This window comes from Coenobita brevimanus, chromosome 60 (genome assembly GCF_032717465.1).
Source record: "Coenobita brevimanus isolate Jiangsu-jjx chromosome 60, ASM3271746v2, whole genome shotgun sequence".
Taxonomy (NCBI): Eukaryota; Metazoa; Arthropoda; class Malacostraca; order Decapoda; family Coenobitidae; genus Coenobita; species Coenobita brevimanus.
In genome coordinates, this window is record NC_137013.1 from 35,734,799 (window position 1) to 35,755,575 (window position 20,777).

Sequence of the window (20,777 nt, forward strand, 5' to 3'; positions counted from 1 at the left end):
AGAAGGATCAGCTTCCCTAAAGTGCGTTAACCCCCATTGGGAGAAGTGAGATTCCCCCAAAGACAGGACGGTTTAACTCCCTTCTCACCCACTAATGGGGAGGATTTACCTCACATTCTTTTCCACCCCCACAGTGAGGGTTGCCCTCTCATCCCCCGTGAGGGTAACCTCCCATAACCCTCCACATGGGGGTAATCCCTTTAACTCTCATGGGGGTAATCCCTTTAACCCTCGACATGGGGGTAATCACTTTAATTAACCCTCCACATGGGGGTAATCTCTTTAATTAACCTCCACATGGGGATAATCCCTTTAACTCTCATGGGGGTACAGTAATCCCTTTAACCCCTCCACATGGGGGTAATCCCTTTAACCCTCCACATGGGGGTAACCCCTTTAACTCTCCACGGGGAGTTACTCCCTTATCCCCCATGGGGACTACCACGAAAATCTCCAAAGGATTAGTCTCCCCCCACTAAGGGATTTCCCCCATTATCCCGTTGCCATTCCAAAGGATGGTTATACCCATTTATTACCATCATCCACTCACTTGTAGGGCTGCCTACTTCTTCCTTCACTTTTATCGTTCTTTTTTTGTGTATGCTCTCCTCTCGTCCCATCTTAACCAATTTTTATTACTCTTCTTTCCATTTAAGGTGGCTTTATATTGACTGACAAACCTAATGGTTTCCTGTAACCCAGGAAACCATTCATAATGCTGGGTGATGTGGAGCCAACAATGGTGCTCCTATAAATTGGGTGTAGAAGTGCAAATGTAGTGTCCATCTGCAAACCAACCTTCACACTCTTCCCCGCACCTCACTGTGGCAAGGCGCTGTCTGCCATGAGGAAACATTGGTTTACTGCATGGGAGGACCCTGCAGGGACAGGTGCTTGCCTCCGACTGATGGGTCTGCTCAGCCAGACAGACTGGAGCTACTCAACAACAATAACTGCTCTCTCAGAGATGGGTTACAACCACTTACTCACCACAGGGGGGAGGGGGATTCCTTTTGCTGCCCATAGGGAGGTTCCCCCCTATATACATTCTATGGGAGGTGGGTAGATGAGTGTCTAGGTCCTGTGGTAGGTGAATGGGTAGATCCTAAGGTTGGTGAAAAGGAAGTTTCCATGGTAAGTGGGTGTGTAGAAGCTGTGTTGAGTGAGTGTGTAGATCCTGCAGTCATTGAGTAGGTCCCTTGGTACATCAGTGTGTAGGTGGGTGGATAGGTCCCGTAGTAACTTGGCAAGTAGGTCCTTTGGTAGGTGGATGGATGGTCCTGTGATTGGTGAGTAAGTAGGTCTTGTGGTAGGTGGATGGAAATGTCTTGCATTTAGTGGGTGTAGGTCCTGTGTTGTGGTAGGTGGGTGTGTAGATTTTGAGGTAGGTGAATAGGTGGCTGGGTAGGTCCTGTGGTACATGGATAGGTGATCACATCATTATTCTAAGATTTATGTCAAATATCTTTTGCAGCACATTATTCTGTAGTTCCTCAGTGTGCACCCTACTCACACCTCTCCACATTCTCATTCTGTGCATTTCAATCTGCAGGTGTCCTCTTCTTTCACTGGAAAAGTCTCACTGCCATACAGTACAGCACTCAAACAAATGAAAGAAGGATAGCCCCTTCATAGTCAAGAGACAGCTGTTCCCTAAACTACTTCCATCCATTTCTCATTCTGCCAATGGAACTGGTCTCCACAACTCCTCCTGCAATCAGGTCCCCCAAGTAAGAGAATTCCTTGCATTCCAGGGGGTTGTCACCCTAAACTAAATTTTCCACTCTGTCATCAACAGCTCAATTACCCCTATGTACCCTACTCTACACCATAACAGCATAGCATCTCTTGTGGACCGAACTGTTAAAAGTTGTTTACTGAGCAGAACTCCTCCACACTCCCTGTTTGCACATAGCACAAGGCCAGACTCTGTTCCATGATGATGATGGCCTCACACGTAATGACCAGTGACCTTTGGGTTTTACTGGTATTCTCTCTCATTTTGTCCCATTCCTTAATATCTTAAGACTTCTCTGTGGTATCCTGCATAGTGTCAGCAATCAAAACTAAATCATTGATATACAAAACTCCCAAGGTAGTCAATTTCTTAACTCGTTATAGTGCATCAAGTGCCAGAATCAATAGCAAGGAACTCGGCATGGAATCCTGATGCACCTCTACGATGACTAAGAAATCCTCACTTAGCTCCCCATTCACTTTGATAGAAAGAAATACAGGTCGAAAGGATTAGGCTGTATCTTTCAGAGCTCAGGTACCAGTATAAAATGCATCTTGGTGAATAATGCTTAAAGACTGTCAGCTAACTTGGCACTCGGTGTTTACACATACTACCAGACACATCAGTCACTTTTTTGTTATTTTGCTATTGATTCTACTGTACATTACAGAAAGATTGCTCATTAAGTTCCATTGCTGCCGATATGGCTGATTTACCTGTTGTCATAAGCCTACAGAATCAATTGGTAAGGAAAAATTTTAAATTCTGGAATATATTCCCGACTTTCAGTGATGACTGCTTGTAAACTATCAGACATTATACACTTGGGCCCTAATGAGAAGTGGCAGTAGTTGGAAGCATCCTGTTCTGTTGCTTGAATATGATACTTTGTTGTTAAGACAAAGGGGAACTGCCCCAGGGTGGGAAAAGAGGTCCAGATGATGATGATGATGATGATGATGTGTATGAAAACGGAATCTATAAGTGTATGTAGGGAAGAGTCAAGTGGTACTCTTCAAGAGAAATGAAGTCACTGAATGCATAATGAGGCTGGAGCCTGGATGATGAGGAAATGGAAAGTGTAAGTGCATTTAAGTACTTGGGTAGTTTTATGATTAAGAATGGAAGTTTGGAGGGTGAAGTGTTTGAAAAGGTACAGCAGGGAAGAAAGGTTGCTGGTTCTTTGAAAGCAGTGATGAGACACAGGGAAGCAAGCATGGAAGTAAAAAGTCGCTGCATAATAGTATTATCATACCAGCTTTAATGTATGGAGGCAAAGCTTGGACCTTGTTGGAGGGACACAGGTCAAGAGTGAAAGCAGTGAAAATGAGCTATTTGAGAGGAGCATGTGGAGTTCATAGAGAGATGGACTGACAAATGAGTCAGTGAAGGAGCTTGGTGGTGTGGATATGGATGTGATAGGAAGTGTTGGAAATACGTTGAGGTGGTTTGGCCATGTGGAGATGGAAAGTGAGAGACTGATGAGGAGAGTGTGAGTGAGGTGGAGAGAGGGAGGGGGGGGGGAGACCAACGATGAGATGGAGGGATGTAGTAGAAAGGTATATAGGAGGAGGCGAGTTGGGGGGAGGGCAGCATAATGGCAGAGGATAGGGTGACATGGTAGCAATTTGGTCACACATTACAGGATTAAGGCATCTGGCTGTAGATAAAGAGGCAGAGATAGCTGAAACAAAGGACATTGATTATGGAAATGTGGCGTAAGGAAGTCTGTGGACACCAAAGTTGAAGATAGTGTGCTTAGATGGTATTGGCATGCAAAGAGAATGGGAGTGAACAATGGGGAAAAGGGTATATCGGAGTGAATATGAAGGCTGGAGATGTGGTAGGCCTAGAAGGTGGCTAGACAGGGTAAGTGCCTATGTGAGAAATAAAGGTACAAGTGCTACGAAGGCTAGGGAAGTGGCAGGCAGTCAAGCTGACGGGATGAATTTTGTGTGGAGTACGTGACCTGGGTTTTGCCGCCATTTTCAGCCTGACAGTTGTTGGACTGACTCTGTTGGATGGGTGAATGTGAAGCTACATATCGAATGTTTTTTTACTGATCACGTTGAGCCAGGATTCTGGGGTGCTGAATGGTGAATAAATGGGAGTGTACCTCATTCAGTTACGCAAATTTTGGTTAGTGGATCTTATCCCCCCTCCCCTACCACCTTAGGGTGAGAAAGGAAGTCTGGATAATGACAGTGATGATGATGGGGGGGGGGGTTACCTCTGAGGTCAGCATAGAACAATGCTATGGGTGTGAAAAGCTGGAGTAACATAAATCTACACTCGACCCTCCATTTCCCGTACTCCAATTTCCCGAATTTCGGATTTCACGGAAATGGGCTGAAGCCGGGCAATATTATCCAAATGCCTGACATATGCCCGTACAAGTCCGGGATTCTCACAAAAGTCCAGCCATTATTCCCTCATATAAAACTATAAGCAGCCTGCTGCACAACACAGTATAATATTAGCAAGGTTTAGACTCAATAAAGGTCATTTGTAGCACACACAAAAAGATATTTTCATGTGAAAAGAATCATGGCCACCATCCTGCTTCACCTCACTGGTTCCTTCCAACTCGTGGCATTATTTATATTTATATATTATTTTATGTACTGTGTGTGTTGGTTATGTTGGTATAGGTAGCCAACATTCCAGAATACTCTAGAATATGGGAATTGCCGGAAAATATTGGAGAATTCAGACCAAGTATAGTAAAAGTACGAGGATTGGTATGTGAGGCCAGACTTTTGCGATTCCCGGACTTTTGGGGTTCCCGGACTGCTCTTTCCCCCCTTTTAGTCCAGGAAATGGAAAGTTGAGTGTAACTTACAAGCCTCCAGTACCACCAACTTTATATACCTTTATTCTCAATTTGCCACATAATAGAACCTAATAAACTTATTGACTGATCGACTTCATTTCTCACATAACTTGTACTGTTACTGTAATATGTTGTGAGCAATCTCGATCTGGTGTAGCCACGTTGTATGTCCAAAATGGGATCACCTTACCAAGTGATATCTATAAAAGGATCATCAAATACAGATATGATGTACAGTAGGTTAAAAGGAAAAGAGGTTTAACAACAGTATTATTATATTCTTCCAGTAATATGGATTATACGGATACAAATGCTGAGTTTTTTTTTATTATTAAACAGCACATTGAAGCAGTATGTTCCATGGAGGCAAACCAGTGATTTCTTTCACCCTTACAAACCACAGGACAACTTCATAGAAAGATGAAATACACTATGGCTATCTTCAATGGACTGTCGTGGGTACATCCATATCCGAAATTATACAAAAAAGTTAACTACTGTACTTGTTGACTTCCCCATATGGATGAGAGGCGACTCGTGACTGAGCATACAGTACTCAACAGATTTCCTAGATAGCAGTCAGATAACTCCCTAGCAAGAAAATCACAGATGACACTACCGTCTCCACTTGCACTCACAAACGCAAACATTCGCACCAAGCATGGCATTTTCTCCTGAATAATCACATATATACATGACACTGAAGGCCGAGAACTGTGGTGACGGTAGAATGATGATGTCAGCCTGGCTTGCTACAAAATGGCTTGTCATGGCAACAGCAACACCCCAACCTAACACAACATGGTCACTCCCTACACACTGGCGCATACTCCTGGAGAACAGCTGGTGGAGCGCACAGCACCAGATGACAATGCAAAATATAGGTGGTGGTGATAACACTGGTGATGGTGCTACCGCTAGTGCAAAGCTGACACCAATGGTAATATATCTAAGGAAAATAATGCAAAGGACTGAAGCCACAGCACTGGAGATGCCAAACTGCTAATCTCCACCACAACACGCTCCCCTCGACCACATAAGCTGATTTTTAAAAACTGAAATCAAGAAGAGGAAGACAGGTTCCCACATGAACACTAATTTTCTACATATATCCTTTGTCTTGTCCTTTAATCCCTTCAGTGCAATGATGCCCATTAAATTTTTGTTAAACCACCATATGACTTTACTCTGTCTGAGGCATACCTGTAGTAACTGGGTTAAATATAATCTTGCTTAACTCAGTCACTACAATGATGTATTCTGTATTTTATTCTTGCTACTCCCAGATGTTTTATTAATCTAAGCAGACTACTCCCAAAGTGAAGGGGTTAGTGACAAACAAATTAGGTTTTGCCTTCCCATTCATGATCTTGGTTTGCAAATAATCTGCTAAATGTGACAGCCGAATCCAGTAAGATGACTATGGTTGCTTCAGCCGGCATCAGCACCAGTGTGGGGGAAGGCAGCGCAGTTGCTTAGACTTATTGTTCATCTTGTACTCGCTAGTCTCCATGTCCAAGAACTCCTGTCCAGTCCTCACCTAAACTGGACAGAATAAAGTGGCTTTAATACAGAATATGGTGCAATAATATTAACCAGTTCTCTTTGACTACTGGCTTTTGATAAATATTTCTATACATTTAAACAGCTTTCACTACAGCCATAAAATGTGAGCAAGAATGTGACCATATGTAGACAAGTCCAGTCTGCTGAAGTGACCCTAATAAAACATGGTACAATTAATGGGGACCTCATGGATCAATATTGTGTGACTAAAAACGAAAATAGAAATCGGTAACTGCCAGTCCCTTATTACCCCCCTTTGAGGTGTAGGGGCCTGAGGCTAGGCTACTGTAATAAATATTAAAATCCACACATCTGTGGGAATCAAGTACCTCTACAAATCAAAGTAAAATACATAATAGGATCCATCTGTGCCTGGAGATCATGGCAGGTATCAGAATAATTACAGCATAGAAAATAAAATAATAAATAAATAAATAAATAAATAATAATAACAACAATAATAATAATAATAATAATAATAATAATGCTGGTATTGCCTAGACTGACAGAAAGGAGCCACCATACACAACACATTCCCTGCTGGGTTGGGTACAGTCACAGGTAAAAGCTTTTCCTCTCCACTTCTCCATCACACCCATGATAGGCACAACCCATCAACACAGCATAACCCTTTCAGTATGATGACACCTTTTTCGTCCTGCACTCGCTACTCCCAGGGAATTAGATTTCACATTACAAAGACCTCTCCTCATGAAAGTAGTTACATGTTTCAATGATCCCCTTCAGTATGATGCCTTTGATATTTTGTTCTTGCTGCCACCAGACTATTTCATTCACCATAGAATGGGGATTAAACCAGGCTGGGGTTCTGCATCAGATAATGAAGTCTTTGATGTGCTCATGAACCACTGCTTTGAGCTGTAGAGTCTTGGTTGGAGTTGGGGCTGTGGTGGCGTGACAGAGAAGGTAGAGAGGAGCCACACACACTCATCCTCTGGCAATACCACCCTGGTGCTTCACTCTGCATAACAGAATCTTTTGTCCAGCTGCTACAGGGTGTAATACTCCTCGCTACCTTCACACATATTCTTGATTGCCTTCTCTTGCCCCATGATGGAAAATAATGGCAAACGCCAGTCTCGTGTTATCTCAATTAAAGTGTAGGGGCCTGAGATTAGGCTACCATGTAAATAGTAAAATAGTTAAAATTCTGAAGATGCAGATAGGAATGATGATGAATGGCATGAATGCTATCATTAAATTATCATAGTTTAATGAGTTACCAAGTTGAATGGGTTAGTGATCCAAATGGTACTGACAGTGACAGTTTTACCTCCAATTTCACCTACAGGAAAAGGATAATAACTTTGGCAACTTGGGTCTGTATTATATTTTCATACAACCGCCAACATTAGCCAACATGGAAGAGCATGTTGGTGCACAACTTCCGGGGCCAATATCATCATTGGTTCAGTAGTTCATGCTACTCGGAGGTGTATCATCTCTCCCCGCTGCTGTAGTGTTGCCGGTCTTTATGGCACTTGGGCGGATAATAATCTCTTCTAATGTTGGGTAACTGACTTAATGCTTCAACTACTATTCTTGATAAAAGGAATATTTCCATAACATTAAGTTCCCTTATAATTGAGAATCATTCATTTTTATAGGGTTTTCAACCAAATATATTTCTCAGTTATGATACTCTCTAGAAAATAATGTTAACATTAAATAGCTATGCAATTGAATGCCAGTTTGATATGAGAAGAAAGCAGGTGTCCGACCTGCAATGTTCATGACTACAGGTAATTACTGTCCTCCTGCAGTCTCCACATTACTTCCTCTCACACCTGACTACATACAGAAAGGAAAACACTTGGTCATTTGGTGAATAAAGAATGTTTTCTCAAATGACAATAGTCCATTCATATTTGGTAGATGGAGTGAGTGAGTGATAAAACTCACTTTGAGTAATCATCACAGAACATATGTGACTTAATCAGTCATTTGAGGCTTTGTGTGACATCTCAATGAGCATCCTAGTCTTCATTATAAATATGGAATTTGAAACATTGATGCGCCACAAAAGCATAAATGACTTATCACAATTACAGGCTATGCCTTAAAAAAATAAAAATAAAATAAAAAGTCCCGAGGACGAGGGGCCTTCAATCCATTCAAGCTAAGCATTCTCCAAACTAAACTTTAAAGTGCCCTTACCACCACCACTACCACCACCACCACCACCTCAGCCTTCTCAGTTGTCTGGCAACAAATTCTTTGTCACATATTTTTCTGGCATTAAACACCTTCAAATATGCTTAGAGCTGAGTATATTTTTATTGCACTTTTTTCTACATAAAGCTCTGTGTCTATAATGATCAAGGTGCTTAAAATAATATCTCTAGAAATCCCTGCCACAGATGCAATACAGGTTGTCCAAAATTGGGGTGACTTTGGCAAACCATATTCCAGTAGTCGAGGTGTGCACAGCAAAATATAAGCAGAATCATCTGAACAAGTTCTAAGCCATTACGGTGCCAGCATTTGTAAAGTACAGAAGGCTCATCGTAGCACAGGCTTAACGGTCCATAGAGTGCCAGGTAAGTTCACAACATATTTCCACACAGCACTGACGTGGGGTTGAGGAGGCTCCCATATCCGAGGTGTGGATACTAGGGTGGGGTGGGTTGCTGTCTGTGTCAAAGGTGTAGGTATTCGAGTAAGGTGGGCTGCTGTGTGTGTTCGAGGTGTGGGTGACGTGGGCTGCTGTTTTTTGTCTGAGCTGTGGGTGAAATGGAATGCTGTTTTTTGTCTGTGTGAGTACTGGGCATGAAGTGGACTGCTGTTCAGAGTACTGGAGTGAATTGGGCTGCTGTCTGTTTGTGGGCAAGGGAGTGAGGCGGGGCTGGGGCGAGGTAGCGGTGGTGATCAGTGCTTGTGAGGGTTGGCTGGGTGTGGTGGTGGCTGAGGGTTGAGGATGCTCTCATTGGACTGCGACTGTGAGGCTGGCAGCAACACCGCAATGGCTTCTCTCTCCGGCGAGCACTGCACCACCGCCAGTCACTTCCCACGCCCACCTTTCTTCTTCTTTCTTTTGAAGAAGCAACAGCATCTGCAAACAAAAGTGATTACAGAACTACCACCCAACACCACACATCTACCGCAACACCATTATAACTTTAAAACATGCAATGATAAAACTGCATAACTACCATCCCAAACAAAGTCTACTGCAACACTAATCAAAACTTGTATGTACAGTAAACCCACTATATATTAATATAATATATTAATATAATATATTAAACAAGTCAGAATGACCATGCTCTCGGAATTTCCTAAACAAAATTTGGAATATTCTGACACATAAAATAACTGTTCAGGCAACTTAAGAGACAGTATGCTCTGTCAGTGGCAGTGTGTAGTCAGTCAAGAACTGTATCTGTTACTCCCACAGGTGGGTGCACACTGGCTGTCTCCAGACTTTGATATGTCTCCTCTGATGATCCAGGCAGACACTGCTCCTTTATTTTCAGGAAGGAAAAATGAAGCCTCCAAGAAAAGCCGACCGTGCTAGATCAAACAAATGATATAGCATCCAAAGTAGTGTGTGAGAAGTCTGTTCTGAAGACCAGCATATTCCATGGGGGGAGGGGGATCCTGACAATTTGGAGGCACAATTTAAGTCTCGAGGACCTTGGCAGCTTGTACATACATACATACATATATATATATATATATATATAAACCCTCTCTAATTCGAACCCAAATAAATCGGACATCGGTTCATTCAGATCTTTCTGACCGCCAGTGATAAGTGCAGTAATAAGTGTACAATAGACCCAATTTATCCGCAGATTTAAGTTTCCACGGATCAAACTTATTTTAATACTGTACTATACACTGTAACTTAATCTGAAACTGGCGAGCAACATGCACTTCTTTTGTCGCTGCACTTAACATACCCGCACCCATAGGCATTCCTGCCGCTCCGCCAGTCTCACTGTAAACACCAGTAAGTTCGCTACTTATGTCGTCGTCGCCCTTCTCATGTTTACAATTCTACTGACTTTCCCTGTGTATGTGAAAAATGGCTCCCAAGAAACAAGTAAAGGATAAAAGCAATCCTTCTAAGCCAAAGAGAAAGCGTAAGGTGTTATCTGGCGTCCTGTCAGAAGGGTCAGACTAAACTCACAGCTTACCTACAGTGCCGCCACACATCTCATCGACGCCTCTCCACACTGGCACTGTAGGAACTGCACTACAATCATCGTCGTCATCATACAGCAATCATCATCATCATATAGCAATCATCATCATTGTATGAAGGTTATGAAGAGAACACACAGTCTTTTGGTTAGTGTTAATATGTACAGTAATCCCCGTATTATCCGGATGCCCACTTTCTGGACATCCCCACTTACCGGACATTATCGGGACCCAATATTCCCAAAATGGTCCGGGGGGGGGGGGGGGGGGGATCCGACTTTTTCTCGCCCGTAATTTGAACTTGGCGCGCGCGGCGCGGGACAGCTTTGTTTTGGTGCGTCATTCCTCCGACGTCCGCTAGAGCGTCCCTGCATCCTCCCGACTTACCGCCTGTCTCTTGTCGTGAGTGCACGCTCGTCTTCATGGCTGCCCATGTGCTCGCTTTTGTGATGGTGCCTTACCTGCTGCAGGCTCTCCTGCTGCTCTCGTGCCTCTTCTTCGTGTGTGTGATGATGGCCCCGCCGCCTGAGAAGAGGAAGAGAGTGGTTTTGACTCTGGAGAAGAAGAGGGAGATACTGGAGAAAGTGGATGCGGGATGGTCTTCGTCACGCATCCTTCGTGAGTTCAACCTGGCCTGATCTACTTTGTTTGATATCAAGAGATCCCGAGACAAACTCATGCAGTACACGGCTGACTTCTCATCGAAAAGCAAACGCAACGTGGAGAGGAAAACGATGTATTACTCCCAAGTATGCTGAAGTTGACCGCTCCACGCTGATTTGGTATCGACAGCAACGTGCTGCTGGTGTGATGGTGCATGGCACGGAGCTGAAGGCTGCTGCTGAGAAGTTCGCAAGGCTTCACAACACCCTAGACTTCAAGGCATCTGAGGGTTGGCTCTTCGCATTCAAGTTACGACATGGCCTTACCAACCGTAAGTCTCATGGCGAAGCTTTGGACGCTAACGAGGATGGAGTACAGGAGTTTCGGCACAAGGTGAAGGGCTTGATCGACAGGGAGGGCCTCACTCTCGGTCAAGTCTACAACGCTGATGAAACTGGTTTATTCTATCCCTCTTTGCCTACGAACACTCTAGCCAAGGAGACGGAGAAGCGTATACCTGGCCGCAAGCTCTCCACGCAAAAGATATCTGCTTTGTGTTGTGCTAATGCTAACGGCATGCACTGGCTTAAGCCCGTTATTGTTGGCCATCCAAAGCAGCCTCGGTGTCTTCGTGGGGTGATGGATGTCCTTCCTGTCGTTTGGTACCATTCCTTGAAGGCATGATTCACAGCCCACATCTTCAAAGACTGGTTCCACAGCCATTTCGTCAAGGAGATCATACATAACCAGACGGAGAAACTGGGAATCCCACACGACCAGGTAAAGGCCCCCCTCCTCCTTGCTCCTCCTTGACAATGCACCTGCCCACCCGTGCAACAAGGACTTGGTGGCTGAGAATGGCCACTATCTATCTATCTATCTATTGCCAGATGCCTCAATCCCGTTTGGGGTGGCCACAAACAAATCGCCTCCAAGTCGCCCTGTCCCCCGCCATTTCACTGCCCTGCTCCCAACTCACACCCCCCTCTCTCCTATACCTCTCCACCCCATCCCTCCATCTCATCCTCGGCCTCCCCCTCCCTCTTACCCCCTCCACCTCACTCACATACACTCTCTTCATCAGTCTTTCACCCTCCATCCTCTCCACATGGCCAAACCATCTCAGTGTGTTCCTCATAACGCTTCCTATCACATCCACATCCACACCACAACGCTCCTTTATATCCTCATTCGTCAGCCTGTCTCTCCACGTGACTCCACAGGCTCCTCTTAAATAACTCATTTCCACTGCTCTCACTCTTGACTTATGTCCTTCCAACAATGTCCAAGCTTCACTTCCGTACGTTAGAGTTGGTATCACAATACTGTCATGTAGTAACTTTTTCACTTCCATGCTCACTTCCCTGTTTCTTATCACTGCTTTCAAAGAACCAGCAACCTTTCTTCCCTGCCACATTAGGTGCATATTTCTGCCACCTAATACTACTGCTCTCATCCAACCAACGGACCAAGGAGTGATCGTGGCAACGAAGCGGCTATACCGACAGAAGTTCCTGGACGAAGTGATGTTGTTCTCGAGGACGAGGACGAGCGCAGGGAGGGACGGGACACGCAAGGCCAGCGGACTTTGGAAAACCTTCGCCACTACTGTGCAACATCAAGTCTGCCATTTGCGACTGGGCCAGTGCATGGAAGGAAGTCCCTGTCAAGACTCTAGAAAATGGATGGTCTCGTCTGCTTCTCAGAAAGGATGTGGAGCACAATTTCCTAGGTTTTGACGTGGATGACTTCCATGCACGTTTACGTGGCATGGGGACGATGTTGATGTGGACGAAGTGCGTGTGTGGTTGGACGATGACGAGGGCAATCCTGGGTATCAGACCGTGTCTGATAGCGAGATCGCATCTTCAGTTGCAGGTGTCAGAACCCAGCTTGAAGATTCCGACGAGGACGGCGACGATGATGCAGACTCCTCTCAGCATGACACTACTCCAGCCATCCCCAAGCTGAGCGCACTCCGGGAACACCTAGAGTTCATTCTGGACTACCTGGAACACCCGGACTGCGTCAGGGAGATGGGGCCCTTGGGACTTGTGGAGGAAGTGCGTGCTTTCAGGCAGCGCATCATTAATCGTCAAAATCGTCGTTCCTTGTGTTAATCAACGATTGACAGCTTTTTCAGGCCTGTGACCCCTGCTGTGCCCAGCCCTGGCTCCACTCCATTGCCTCCCCAAGACAGGCCATCATGCTCTGAGCCACAGCCCAACACATCAGCCATGGTGGAGTCACCACTCGACGAGAGTTTGCGCCTATCTTCAGAATCGTCTGCAGTGGGTACGCCATCACCACAACCCAGTGACGCACCCCTAGGTCACCTTCATGTGCTACTCTCAGACTCTGACAGTGATTAAACGGCAAGAACTTCTCCACTAGACCTCAAGGGAATTTAGTGCTGTGCAGTGAAAGAAAAACAGTGCATATTGTTAAGAAATTAGAATTCTGAGTGAAAAGAGACTGATTTAATAGACTTTCAACATAGCTAAAATTAACTAGAGTGTGTTATGTTTAGAAAATGAATTTATGAGTACAAAGACTTTAAGTGCAGAGTGCAACACTTATTTCATAAAGTTACAATGGAGCATAGGTAAGACAAGAGTGCGCAGTGTTAAGAGAATGGACTTCTGAGTGCAAATGACTAAGTTCACTGCAAGACTTCATGAACAGTGCACTGCAAGTGCTTCAGGAAATCCTTCTTACTGTCAGAGTCTGAGAGGAGGCGGTTCTTCATCAAGATGGCCAGGGACTTGCTGTAAGTATCCAGAATGTTTCATATTGTACTGTACTGTATTTTCCATACTGTACTTACCTCTAACACCTCATTTCACTCTTTTATGTCCCTTATTGGTGTGAATACGGTATTAGGTGCTATGCATGTGCAATAGGGAGGTATTTCTCTGAGTTAGGGTCCATAAGTACCAGTCCAGGAGCCCGGGACTTGTTGTAAGTACCCAGAATGTTTAATATTGTATAAACTCATCTTTAAAACTTAATTTTATGGTTCTTTTGCATTTATTTCAGTCTTTTATGGTCCTTATTGGTGTGATTTGGGTCTTAAATAGGTGCTATGCATGTCCAGAGGGAGTTGTATAGGTGTTTTTCTGAGTTAGAGTCCATAAGTACAAGTCCAGGAGGCTGGTGCCCACTATCCAGACAGGACCACTTTCTGGACATGCCTTTGGCTCTATTACGTCGGATAGTGGAGGGATTACTCTACTACTGTCTTGCAAGACTTCACTATCAAGGTCTGACACTATTTTATTTATTGTACTGTGCACTCGTTTAGTATAAAGTAATAATATACTGTACTGTTCAATGTTTTTGTGAAAAAGCCATGTTTTAGTGAGCATGGGTGTGCTTTGGGGATAGGGGCATGCATGAACTCCGATAATTCGACATAGGGTTCCCCCCAATTAATCTGAATAAGTGAGGGTTTACTGTGTATTAATTATATATATATATATATATATATATATATATATATATATATATATATATATATATAGATTCAGAGAAATCATTGTACAAGTACTGAATGTAACTGTGTCTGGCATTAATGTGCAGAGTGAACATTCAAAGTGCCACCAGTTGCCTTGCGGTAGACCTGAATATTTAAAATGATAATGCAAGCAATGGTCTGTTATTTCAGTCTAGAGCCCATCATTGCTTAGTGGACCATATGGCTGTTTATGATCCAGCAAGTGCCAATGAAGAAGGTGTCGAGCCCTTCAGAAATACGGTAAACAAGCACTGCACTGCTTACAGTTAATGTAATATCCTGTAATCTAGCATTTACCAAAGTGCTCCCTCTGTCACCTCCATCACCTACCAAGCCTCTGTCCCCTTTAATGTCAACACAAGAGTCAATCATTGCCAGCAGTGCTGGTATGTGTATTTTTGTTAAAATTACTAATACCTTGAACTGTACTCATCTTTGGGACAATGTTTTACTGTTGTTTGAATGGGCTGGCACCAGAGAGAAAAGTGCCTTAACAAGTCAGAAAAGCCAGCAAGGCCCCATATGATCTGACTTAACAATATTATATTGTCATGGTTCTGCTACATATCAAACAGACTTTACATTGAAACACACTATTTACTAGCTTGAGGAGTGTAATGACGCAAATGATCTTTACCCTCTGCCAAACCTAGTACTGTTTGTTTTCTGTACTTATATTCACTCAGTAGTAGAGATTTGTAGATAATTCATTAGCAGAGGCATCTGCTAACCTGCAAACTTACTCCAACTGGTGCGGGTGCAGCATGAATGCCTACTACCACCTTAAGCAATATGCTATTTGTGTCTGTGTCATAACTCATGCAGATGAAATGCATTTAAGAAATCATGAAGACAGGAAGGGGAACCAAACGTCAGGGTGGGCAGTACGATAGCACTACACCCCCGAAGCCAGGAAACAGAGGGTTCTATTCTAAAACCCATCAATTTGATGGTTTCTCGGGACAAAGCCAACTGAATGGAGGAGAGACGCCAAGTCCCTTACCCAAGAGGTCAAGTATGGGGGTGAGATAATGCCAGGGATGGCCTAGGGGTGTGCTATCCTTAACAATTTATGACATATGTCCCGTCTGAAGGACATAAATGAAACCAACAAGCCACAGTAATACCTAAGAGGGAAGGAGAAGTCAGGGTTGACTCCCCTCCCCCAGAAGTCACATCAAAGGGACAAGGAGACACTTGGTACGAACTAGCAGGATGGATCCTACGACAAAGGGAGCTGGTCCACTAACCTACCTGCTTCCCACCTGCACTCCTGAACTGCTCTGACAGAAACCACACACATCTACAGAGCAAACAACAGTGGTGAGCTTGACCACCAAGGGGATAGAGATGAGACAGCCCAGTGACTAAAAGGATATGGGAAGAGAGAGCAAGGAAGGATGCAGAGAGCCCATGTCTAGTGTCTGTTTCTTCAGCAAACACAAACATGGGAAAAGGACCAAGGGACAGATAACAGTACAGAGGAGAAACCTCTCAATCCACATGGTGAGGTGCAACAAAAACCTTAATAAAAACACACAAAAAAAGTTCGGCAAAATATGAGGAGGCTATGAATCTGATCAGGTGTGAACTGTTTATGATGAAGACCTTCCATGTGGCATGTTTTACACAGAGAGCCTGTGAACAAGTAGAGTTCACCAGGGAACAAATTTGGCAGTAGATGGTCACTTATCATGGGGAATAGCAGTGAAAACAGCACTTAAACCATGACAAGGAAGAAGGACAACATATCTTGTAGATAGAAAAAGAGGAAGGAAGAAGAAGGGCACAGTAGGGGAAGGAAAACAACTTCTGGTCAGCAGCATGGAACTGCCAACAGGACAGTAGGGGAGGAATTCAGAGATACCATTAATATGAGACAATCCTGTAAATTGTAGTATCAGTACATACAGTGATTCCTGAATGGTATGGTAAGGGATAAGTGGATATCTATACATGTAACTAATGGTAATGATACTTTTCAAGTTTTCCAAAAAATCCTGTTTTCTGAAAGCCTTCTGATCCTGACCATTTCTGAATTTGGAATTACACTATATTAGATCATGAAGATTTTTAAGCATAAATTTGTTAAGATGTTTATTTTGCAAAATTACTGAAAGTAAACAACTGTGCCCATAAGACCTTCAGGTTTAAGTAATCATAATTCGTGGGCTTCAAGAATTTTCCAACACCTTAACCCACTGGCACACAAAGACGCGATTTGCATTCTTTGGGTTTCTTGTGGTCAAAACAAGTAGACCCGAATCATGTTCTAAAGCACAAAAATATTCAACAAAAAACAAGTTTTCAACTGATTCGCGTCAAATTTTAGTGCATCCTAGCAGCCCAGTCTGCTGTCCAAAGTAAGCACTTAGCAACCCTGGTGGCCCTGGCATGGGGCAGAACGAATCAGTATTCCACAGTCTCTCATCACCAGCCAGGGGAAAGGGTAGCGCTACGTCCCTTGTCCCTTTAAACTTCCTCCATTTTCCCCGTCCTGCCCAAGGCAGAAATCACAGTTAAAATACAGTATCGTTATTGTATAGAGTTCGTGAATATTTTGTGAAGTGATTGTGTCTATGGAACATACATATACTGTTTGTAAAGCATTGGGCCCATTATCAGCCGTTAGGCCTTGGCAGGAGTCGTGTTTGCTATAGCAGAGCTTGCTACTCTGCATCACCCCGCCACAAATGACGAGAGTATTTTACCTATATATTGAAGCAAGCATTTATATTCTATGAAAGATATAGTGCCTGGAATCACTGTGATAATGATATATAGTGCATGGTTTAGTGTGAAATATACATTCGTAGAGAAGTATGTTGTAAGCACTGCCTGAGTTACCGTAAACATAGTGGAATAATAAGAGGCGTCAAATACACCACACAGCCACATACCTGAATGAAATGTATTGCATCGTTCTCAGACAGTGATAGATTACATATGGTTTTGTTTGAAATATACGTATATAGTGAAGCGAGTGTTCGTACAGAAATATACTGAATCATTTGCGTGGCGCTAATCTCAATAAAAGTTGTGTGACAGTGAATAAAATGTATTTTTATGTGATTTACTTGGAAACCATGAGGCACATGAAAAATCTGAAAGAAACCGTGAGAAAGTCCAAGAAATTCTACATAAGCAGATGAAATACAAACAAAACATCTGCAAGAAAACTTCTTCACTAGAATGCCGTGAACAAAAAATCACTTCCCTGGAGGTAAGTACTTTTACTTTTTGGCTATTTTCTTGAAAACTAAAAATCGTATCAAAAAGCCACTAACACCATTAGAAAGCTGATATAATACTCTTTCTAAACATGTAATAACAATTACAGGCATGATGGAAAACATTTGAGCTATGATGTTGGGAAGTGAGATTGACGTTGCAGAATGTTTGTTCACACTGGCCTAATGTACTTCTATTCGTACTTTTCTGTACTCTTTTTTTTTGCTTATCAGCTAGAACAAACATCAGCAAATAAGATTATGATGTTTTTATGGCAATATATACAGTATAGTAATCCCTCCAATATCCGATGTAATAGAGTCATAGGCAGGTCCAGATACTGGTCCTGTCCGGATATTGGGCCCCAGCTTTTGTACTTATGGATCCTAACTCAGAGAAACACCTATACAACTCCCTCTGGACATGCATAGCACCTCTTTAAGACCCAAATCACACCAATAAGGCACATAAATGACTGAAATAAATGCAAAGAAGCATAAAATGAGGGTTTAGAAGTAGGTTCATACAATATAAAACATTCTGGTTACTGGCTCCTGGACTGGTATGTATGGACCCTAACCTAGCCTAACTCAGAAAAACACCTTCCTACTGCACATGCATAGCTCCTAACATCCTATTCACGCCAATAAAGGACACTTAAGAGTGAAAAGAGGTGTCTGAGGTAAGTATAGTAGGGAAAAAAGTACAGTATGAAACATTCTGCCTACTTACAGCAAGTCCATGGCCACCTCGATGAATAACCGCCTCCACTCGGACTCTGACAGTGAGAAGGATTTCCTGAAGCACTTCCAGTACACTGTTCATGAAGTCTTGCACTGAACTTAGTCAATCGCACTCAGAAGTCCATTCTCTTCACAGTGCGCACTCTTGTCTAACTAATGCTCCATTGTAACTTACTAGGTGTTGCACTCTGCACTTTAACTTTTCCCATTCTTCTAATAATTTTCTAAAGCAAAAACAAACAAGTCTATTTACATTAAATTTTGTTCCAAATTAGTCTTTTCACTCACAACTGTAAATCCTTAACACAACACACTGTTTTTTTCACTGCACAACACTGTAAATTCCCGTGTGGTCTAGAGGAGAAGTTCTTGCTGTTTATTCACTGTCAGAGTCTGAGAGTATCACTGGCAGGTGACCTAGGGGTGCGTCGCTGGGTCGTGGTGATGGCGTACCCACTGCAGATGACTCTGAAGACAGACGCAAACTCACATCGAGCGGTGACTCCACCGTGGCCGATGTGCTGGGCTGTGGCTCGGAGCATGAGGGCCTGTCTTGGGGAGGCAACGGAGTGGAGCCAGGGCTGGGCACAGCGGGGGCCATGGGCCTGAAAAAACTGTCAATGGTTGATTGACGCAATGACCGACGATTCTGACGATTGATGATGCGCAGCCTGAAAGCACGCACTTCTTCCACAAGTCCCAAGGGCCCCATCTCCCTGTCGCAGTCCGGGTGTTCCAGGTAGTCTAGGATGAACTCTAGGTGTTCCCGGAGTGCGCTCAGCTTGGGGATGGCTGGAGTAGTGTCCTGCTGAGAGGAGTCTGCATCATCGTCGCCTTCCTCGTCGGAATCTTCAAGCTCGGTACTGACACCTGCAACTGAAGATGCGATCTCGATATCAGACAATGTCTAATACCCAGGATCGCCCTTGTCGTCATCCAACCACTCACGAACATCGTCCACATCAACATCATCGCCGTGCGTACGTAGCCGTGCATGGATGTACTCCACATCCGTTCCCATAAGCAGACGAGACCAACCATTTTCCAGAGTCTTCACAGGGACTTCCTTCCATGCACTAGCCCAGTTGTACAGTGCAGATTTGATGTAGCGGCGAAGGTTTTCCAAAGTCCGCTGGCCTCGTGTGTCCCATCCCTCCCTGCGCTCGTCCTCGTCCTCGAGAACAACCATCACCTCATCCAGGAACTTCCGTCGGTATAGGCGCTTTGTTGCCACGATCACTCCTTGGTCCATTGGTTGGATGAGAGCAGTTGGATTAGGTGGCAAAAACATGCACCTAATCCGGCCATTCTCAGCCACCAAGTCCTTGTCGCACGGGCAGGCAGGTGCATTGTCGAGGAGAAGGAGGGCCTTTACCTGGTCGCGTGGGATTCCCAGTGTCTTCGTCTGGTAATTGGTGACCTCCTTGACGAAGTGGCGGTGGAACCAGTCTTTGAAGATCACGGCTGTAAACCATGCCTTCAAAGAATGGTACCAGACGACAGGAAGGACATCCATCACCCCATGAAGACACCGAGGCTGCTTTGCACGGCCAACAACAACGGGCTTAAGCTGGTGCATGCCGTTAGCATTGGCACAACACAAAGCAGATATCCGTTCCTTGGAGAGCTTGCGGCCAGGTACATGCTTCTCCGTTTCCTCGGCTAGAGTGTTCGTTGGCAAAGAGCGATAGAATAGACCAGTTTCGTCAGCGTTGTAGACTTGACCGAGAGTGAAGCCCTCCCTGTCGATCAAGCCCTTCACCTTGTGCCGAAACTCGTCAACTCCATCCTCGTTAGCGTCCAAAGCTTCGCCATGAGCTTTACGGTTAGTAAGGCCATCCCGTAACTTGAACGCAAAGAGCCAACCCTCGGATGCCTTGAAGTCTAGGGCGTCGTGAAGCCTGGCGAACTTCTCAGCAGCAGCCTTCAGCTCCGTTCCACGTACCATCACACCAGCAGCACGTTGCTGTCGATACCAAATCAACGTGGAGCGGTCGATTTCAGCAAACTTGGGAGTAAACATCACCTTCCTCTCCACGCTGCATTTGCTTCTCGACAAGAAGTCAGCCGTGTACTGCATGAGTTTGTCTCGGGATCTCTTAATATCGAACAAAGTAGATCGGGCCAAGTTGAACTCGCGGAGGACGCGGGAAGAAGACCACCCCGCATCTACTTTTTCCAATATCTAACGTTTCTTCTCCAGAGTCAACACCACTCTTCCTTTTCTCAGGTAGCAGGGCCATCATCACACACACTAAGAGGAGGCCCGAGAGCAGCAGGAGTGCCTGCAGCAGGTAAGGCACCACCACAAAAGAGAGCACGTGGGCAGCCATAACGACGAGTGTGCACTCGCGGCGAGAGACAGGCAGAAAGTGG

General features: G+C 44.3%; 1 protein-coding gene across 6 annotated transcripts in view; it reads right to left on the reverse strand.

The window, feature by feature from the left end:
• Window positions 1-4,839: 4,839 nt before the first annotated feature.
• Window positions 4,840-20,777, reverse strand: part of gish (casein kinase I gish) — a 245,585-nt gene continuing 229,647 nt past the window's right edge. For 4 of the 6 annotated variants that reach the window (XM_080274868.1, XM_080274866.1, XM_080274867.1 and 1 more), the window contains one exon: window positions 4,840-9,210. In XM_080274868.1, the coding sequence (XP_080130994.1) occupies window positions 9,159-9,210 (52 nt within the window). In that variant the 3' untranslated portion in view covers window positions 4,840-9,158. The remainder of the gene's footprint in view (window positions 9,211-20,777) is intronic. The other 2 variants (XR_013897923.1, XR_013897922.1) reach the window with 2 other exon arrangements.